The sequence below is a fragment of the Lipotes vexillifer genome, unplaced genomic scaffold, assembly GCF_000442215.2.
Source record: "Lipotes vexillifer unplaced genomic scaffold, Lipotes_vexillifer_v1.1 scaffold1094, whole genome shotgun sequence".
NCBI classification, from domain to species: domain Eukaryota; kingdom Metazoa; phylum Chordata; class Mammalia; order Artiodactyla; family Lipotidae; genus Lipotes; species Lipotes vexillifer.
The window spans coordinates 114,737-121,161 of record NW_006792775.1 but is presented as its reverse complement, the minus strand read 5'-3'; the positions used below and the strand labels follow the sequence as shown (position 1 = coordinate 121,161).

Sequence of the window (6,425 nt, the reverse complement as noted above, 5' to 3'; positions counted from 1 at the left end):
TTCAGCAGGGAGCTGTCAGCTCCTCGCAGCAAAGCTTGCCCACCCCTCAGGCAGACCTGCTGCAGCAGGCTTGGCCCTCGCCGGGATTTCCATGGCAGACACCATCTCGCCTCACCCTGGGGAAACCCAAGTCTGCTGTGCCAGCTGAGGGGCTGAAGCCCAGGAGGAGACAGTGGGCAGAGCCTCGGCTGAGGGCAGCCTGCCCAGGACAGGTGGGCCCAGGGCCGTGGCCTGGAACTCATGCACACCTGGCCCCAGTCCTTCTGGCTGGTCAGAGGAAATACAGGGTCTTGCTCCACACCCCACTCCCCTGCCTTCCTGGCTGAGGAAAGGCATGTGACAGAGACCATCTGACTTGACTGAAGTGGCCCAGAGGCAAGAGGACCCAAGGACTGAGGATGCTGAGTGCTCACAACAGCCCAGGAGCACCTGGACCCAGCCATACCTGATGCTCCCTTGTGTGACACAGAAGGGTCCTTTGTGAAGCTGCGATGTGGTGTCCCCAGTAATCCCACAGGAGACTGAGTCTCCCCCACGCCCCTCATCCTGCCGTGCTCCCCATCAAGGCCGGCATCTGCCTCTGTCTTCGCAGAACCGCTGGCCATTCTCCCACCTCACCCTGTGGGGTCCTAGGGAAGGGGCACTGAGGGAGGGCGGGAACAGACATGTTGTGTGAGGCTGCAAGAAAGCTGACCATCTATGGGGGGTTAGGCTGGGGAGGGGCTCAGGCTAGAGTCAGAGTCTTGAACTTAGGCCAAAGAATCCAGACTTTCCTTGGAACCCGTGAGCCTGGCTGCCATGTGGAGGAGGGTGGGAGAGGGCGGCAGGCTGGGAAGGCGTTGAGGAGGGGTGGGTTCAGCCAGCAGGGGCACCCGCAGAGGGAGTGGCCAGGACTGGGTGGGGGGCGGGGGGGACTCGGTGGGGCTGGAGGGCCCAAGGGTGTCCCAGAGGGGGTCCCGTGGGCTCTGCGCAGATGTTTCATGTCTTCAAAAAATCCTCCCAGGAAACTCTTGGAGCAGAATTTGCTGCCCCTGCTTCCTACAGGTGTGACCTCTGTATCCGGCCAGCTGAGCAGGGAAACGAGACCTTGTGTCCTGCAGGGAGAGGAGGCATTGTGGGGTGAGGGCACACACTGGGGGCTACCTGGACCCCTGCCCTGGACCCCTGGGTGGGTCTGGGAGTGGCGGCCTACCTGGGGACAGGGGGAGCCGATTCTGTGATGGCCACAGCTCAGCCTCCAGCGGGGGGGCCCAGGGCCCTGCTCGGGCAGTGACCTCAACTGTCACAGAACCCTCGGAGAAGGAAAAGTCAAGCTTGCTCCCCTGGTAGGAGATGCCAGAGACGCACACTCCGGAGATCCCCGCTGGACACATGGGGTCGAAGGTCAAACCGGCCTCAGTGATCCTGCGGCGAGGGGAAGGTTCTGTGAGGAGGGGGGTGGCGGCAGGTGGTTGCCCTCTGCCTGCCACTGCACTCACCTGAATCCCGTGACCCCAAAGAGCACCGCCTGCAGGAAGCCCCCCATGCCTGTCAGGAAGTTCACGGCACCCGACCTGTCTGCGTTCTCCGTCCACACCTGCAGGGGCAAGGCAGTCAGTGCAAGGAGGTGGGCGTGGTTGGCGTGTAGGTCGAGGCTCTGGCCAGGCTGACCTTGAAGGGCTCTGTGACGTTGGCGAAGCTCCTCTGCAGAAGGTCCCACGCCCGCCCGGGGTCCTTCAGCTCCATCCAGCCCACTGCAAACATGCTCTGGGGACAGAGATCAGAGGTCACGCTGGGGTGAGGCCCACTGCCGGGGGGAAGGAAGACTGAGGCCAGCGGGGCAGGGCCGGGGCTGCCCTGGGGACCACCACCCCACACCCTGCAGTTTCCTTACCCAGGTCATGGCAGGGCCCTGGGGGGACGTCACAGCCTCATACATCTCCAGGTTTTGCCTGCGAACTTGAGGACTCAGGGGGAAGGGGATGGGGTACCCCAGGAGCACAACATCTGCCTGCTTCACCTCCTCTCCTGGGGGGAGGAAGGAGATGCTGCTGATGGGGTGAGGTGCAGAGGGCGGGGGCTGCTCTGTTGGAAAGGGGGCATCCAGGGTGGACACGAGGTCCTGTGGGAGGGGAGAAGGGCCCTGAAGGAGCTCCAAGTCCACTTACCAGGCTGGTACCCATCAAACTCAGGGTGGAAATTCAGTTTCGGGTCAAAGGGCACCTTGATCTTATCAGCCACCACCAGCCACTGGTTGGGGACGGGCTGACCCAGGTCCTGGGCCAGGGCAGCAGCAAAGCGCAGGCTAGGAGTAGAGATGGGGAGAGGTGGGCTGCAGCCCCAGCACTCCTGGCTGGCCCCCTGCATGGTGGAGGCGGGGCGGGTTCTTGGGTCTGACCTGTTCTGGACCAGGACGTTGGTGTACACGGAGTTGTCGACCCCTGCGTGGTATTCGTCAGGGGGCATGACTCCTGGGCACATAAGTACAAGGTGGAATTCAGTGCAGGGTCTTAGGGACCTGCCCCTGCTGCCAGTCGCCAGTGTGGGCCTGGCAGCATCAGGTGCTGGTGGCCACATGCTGAACTGAGAAGCATCCGCCTGCTCCCCTACTTGTGACCATCCGCCCCCCGCCCCTCCCCATCACCCGCACCCCTCCCCCCACGGCCGCGCTCTCACCCCTCAGGTGGAACCCCTCCTCCTCAGGGCTCCACTCCACGCGGCTGCACCAAAACTCAGCCACGGCACTGACCACATCCCAGCCCCCAGCCTCTCGGAACAGCTGCAGGTCCTGAAGAGCAGGAGGTGGCGCATCAGAGGCCGCGGCACCTGTGATTCTAGTTCCCACTGGTCACTGCATTTCTTGCCAACGCCCACCCTTCTGAGTGCTCAGAAGTGAAGGCCCGGCTCGTGGGATGCTCCGCCGGACCGGCCCAGACAGGAAGTCATGGCAGCGTGGAGGGCGTGGCCTCGCTAGGTAGGGGGGTCACACGTGGTGGTACAGTGACACCTCACCTGGGTGGTGTGGTAGTACAGCCGGAAGGCCAGCACCACGGCCCCGTTGATGTGGATCTCCTGGGTCCCATAAACGGCCTCAGGGCAGACCTCCAGGCCGGAGCCCGCGCTCTCCCAGGCAAACTTGGCTCCCTGTGGGGTTGGAGTAGACTTGACTCTGCTCTCGGGGGGCCGGGGGTAGCCCACCCCAGTTCTCGACGCCCTCAGCCTTCAGCCATGGAGGGCAGACAGAGGTGGGGGCACCAGTTGTCCTGGGTGCCCTCGTGGGGGCCTGTGGGCTCTGAGTGCCCTCTGTTTGGCCCCATCGTGGGCCAGGTGGCTTCTGCCCCATTTCCACTGTGTACTTGCCCTGGGGCAGGGCAGTGAGGGGACGTCCTGCGGGGTCCCGCTCAGGCTGTTGTTCCCACACGCACAGTACAGGCTGGGGGATGCCACAGAGCCTCTATAAGAATCCAGGACATTCCAGCCCCACCCACAGAGGGGACTGGGGTGAGGGATGAAGGCCTGGGGGGTAGTATGGGACGTCAGCCCTTTGGGGGGCCCCGTAGGGTAGGTGCTCAGTCCCCCTCACCTGGTAGCCTAGGTTCTGGGCGTTGTACAGGGCCCCACCGAGCGTCCGGATGCGGTACTGCAGGAGAGCCCTGGCGGCCTCTGGGTGGAACATCAGGATACTGGGGAACATCCAGAGGTCCTGCGAGCACAGCCGAGGGGCCCCCTAGTTCTGGCGCCCTCACTCCTCTCTCCCCATGGACCACATCCAGCTCCCTCCTCTCCTGCCCCGTCTGGGTCTGTCCTGGGCCCTCTGCCTGCCAACCCCACAGTCCCATCCCCAGCCCAGATACTCCTCAGGCCTGGTCCCCAGCGGGCATCTGCGTCTGCCCAGGGCTCAGGCCAGAGTCCGGGTGTGGGCAGCCTGGGGGTCGGGGGGTGTGCCTGCTCTGTTGCTCACTAGCTGCCCGACCCAGAGTGAGCAACTCGGCCTCTCTGAGCCTCACCTGTAAAGGGAGCACAGCAGCAGCTTCTCCGGCATCAGGAAATGTGCAGCAGCGCCCTGGACACCCCAGGCCCAGCCGTCAGCTGGTCCTGGCTGCCTCACCTTGCTCCACCCTCGCTCCACTCAGCAGCCACAGGGGTCTTCCCAGAGCCCACGGCTGCCCATGTCCTTCCCCAGTTAAAGTCTCCACAGCCTCCTCAGCCCCCTCTACAACTGCTCTTCCTGCAGCGGTGAGGGCACCCTGGACAGATGCCCTGGACAGACGCCCTGCACCTGCTCAGTTCTGGGCCTCTGAACCTTCTGGTCCCCTTGCCTGAATCACATCACGCGTTTTCACCAAATGCCTACACAGCCTTCAGCCGAGATGCTACCTCCTCCAGGAAGCCTTCCGTCTGCCACGGTCCCTGGGCCTCCCCAACCACAGCCCCATCCCACGCAGGATCGAGGCAGCAGCTCTGTGTACAGCCGGCTCTGCAACAGGTGTGCGTTAAGGGTGGATGGTACGCACCTGGTCCCAGAAGACGTGGCCCCAGTAGCATTCCTCACGGCTCCCGTTGGAGAGGCCCCCTGGGCTGAGGCCGTGGCAGACGTATCCTGGGGCCCCGGCCTGGGGCAGGGCACTGAGCAGGTAGTAGAGAGCTCCACGCAAGGCCTGGCGCAGACGCAGGGGCCCCTCCACATCCAGGCCACAGCCTGCCCAGAGCTGGGCCCAGGCCTGTGCATGGGCCACGTAGAGAGTGCGCCTGGCCTGCAGCTGCAGGGCATCGGCGAGGCAGGCCTGGGCTTCGGCCTGGCTGCCACCCACCACCGTCAGGAACTCCCACGTCCCATCCTCCTCCCCTTCCCCAAGGGTCAAGGCTGGGGGCACCGGCGTCCACAGCATGTGCACCTCCTGCTGTGCCCCCCCAGGCTGCTCAGGGGTGAGTGTGTGGCCGTACAGGTACCTGCAACAGGATGACTGTGTCTCAGGAACGGGCTCCCTCCTCGGGCTACCCAGCCAGCCCCCCGCCCCCTCCTCACCGGGCTCCCTGGAAGTCAGGACCCAGATGCAGGTCCAAGTCCGGGCTTTCCGGGGAGAAGTCTGACTGCAGCAGCACAGTGACGGGCCAGCTCCCTGTGGCCAAGCGGGTGATCGACACACTGAAGGCCAGGACGTGAGGCAGCGTGCGATGGGCATAGATGCGCTGCGAGGCCCGGAAGCTGGGGCCCTCCAGGGTGTGCAGGAAGGAGCCTGGCGGGGCGGGGTGGGGGAGAGGGGAAGACAGGGCAACTCGCACACCCCACTCGGGGCCGCCGAGGACAGTTCCAAAGCTGCTGGCCTTTCTGGGCGGGGAGTGGAGTCACCTCCAAGCCCCAAATGCCCTGCCTGGGAAGTGACAGCTGCACAGGCGCCGCCAGCTCCTGCCAGCCCAGGAGGCCCGTCCGGCTGAAGGCCTCACAAAGTGGCCTCTCAGGGCTTCCTTTTCTTTGGGAGTCGGCATCCTCCGGATGGGACCTCTGTCGGGTCTCCCACTCACTTGGAACAATGGCGGAGGGGAGGGGGAGGTCAGGCAGTGTCTACCTGTGTTAGTGTCCAGGACAAAGGTCTTGGTCAGCTGCTCTCCTGATCCTGCAGGGGCCTCCAGCTGGACATTGAGGGGACTGGGCAGAATGGCCCGGTGCGTATCCCCCCAAGCCCCATTGTACACGCCGCTCACATGCAGTGTCTCATGATACACGCGTGTGCCCAAGTAAGCATTGGTCACGGTGGCCAAGAGCCGGGGGTCACTGGGCAGAGAATGGGCAGTGAATCTGGTGGCGTCCTTGCCAGCATCCTCCATGGAAAGGTTGGCTCAGCGGAGGGGCCTGCAAAAGGGGGAGTCAGAGGCCCCCACCGTTGGTTGGGCCTCCCTTTTCTGTAAACCCTGAAGCTCGCCTTGGAACCTGGCTAATGCCCCCACGGGTGGAGGGACGGGTGTGACCCAACTGGGCAGCCCCGACTGTCCAGAACCCCACTCTCAAGCCACCCCAGGAACACCCTCAACCCTCAGAGACCCTCGCCCCCAATACTGATCTCCAGGGACACAGCAGAGGCTCCGGACTCCCACTTTACGGCCTCAGTCCCTTCCAGCTCTCTCCGGGCGCACCGCCTCGAAGCCGTCCGGCTGGCGGGAAGGGAGGAGGCCTCAGCCGGCGGGCCTCACCCTCCAGGAGGCCGGCTGGGTACGGGGCGGGGTGCCGGCAGCAGCTGGGGGTTGGGGGGCAGGCGGGCCGTCGGCCGCGTCCCTGGGGCTCGCCGCAGCCCAGAAGCGTCCCTCGGCTCCAGGGCGTGGGCGCCGGACCGCAGGGAGAGGTAGCCAGCGGCGGCCTTGTCACCGGAAGGCCCCGCGGTCCCCGCCCCAAGGCGCGCAGCGCGGGCCGGATGGAACGTCCCCACCCCCGGGGCGGGGCGCTGGTGGGG

The 6,425-nt window shown here is 65.0% G+C and overlaps 2 protein-coding genes across 2 annotated transcripts in view; both read right to left on the bottom strand.

The window, feature by feature from the left end:
• Window positions 1–5,805, bottom strand: part of PGGHG (protein-glucosylgalactosylhydroxylysine glucosidase) — a 6,751-nt gene extending 946 nt beyond the window's left edge. The window contains 14 exon segments of the mRNA XM_007465985.1: window positions 873–1,016; window positions 1,018–1,094; window positions 1,193–1,404; window positions 1,479–1,576; window positions 1,651–1,746; window positions 1,874–2,007; window positions 2,148–2,284; window positions 2,378–2,450; window positions 2,656–2,767; window positions 2,992–3,123; window positions 3,563–3,682; window positions 4,494–4,929; window positions 5,006–5,216; window positions 5,547–5,805. Of these exon segments, the coding sequence (XP_007466047.1) occupies window positions 873–1,016; window positions 1,018–1,094; window positions 1,193–1,404; window positions 1,479–1,576; window positions 1,651–1,746; window positions 1,874–2,007; window positions 2,148–2,284; window positions 2,378–2,450; window positions 2,656–2,767; window positions 2,992–3,123; window positions 3,563–3,682; window positions 4,494–4,929; window positions 5,006–5,216; window positions 5,547–5,805 (2,241 nt within the window).
• A 12-nt stretch (window positions 5,806–5,817) lies between these two features.
• The window catches only part of NLRP6 (NLR family pyrin domain containing 6), a 9,526-nt gene continuing 8,918 nt past the window's right edge, over window positions 5,818–6,425 (bottom strand). Inside the window, 2 exon segments of the mRNA XM_007465984.1 lie at window positions 5,818–5,830; window positions 6,169–6,416. Of these exon segments, the coding sequence (XP_007466046.1) occupies window positions 5,818–5,830; window positions 6,169–6,416 (261 nt within the window).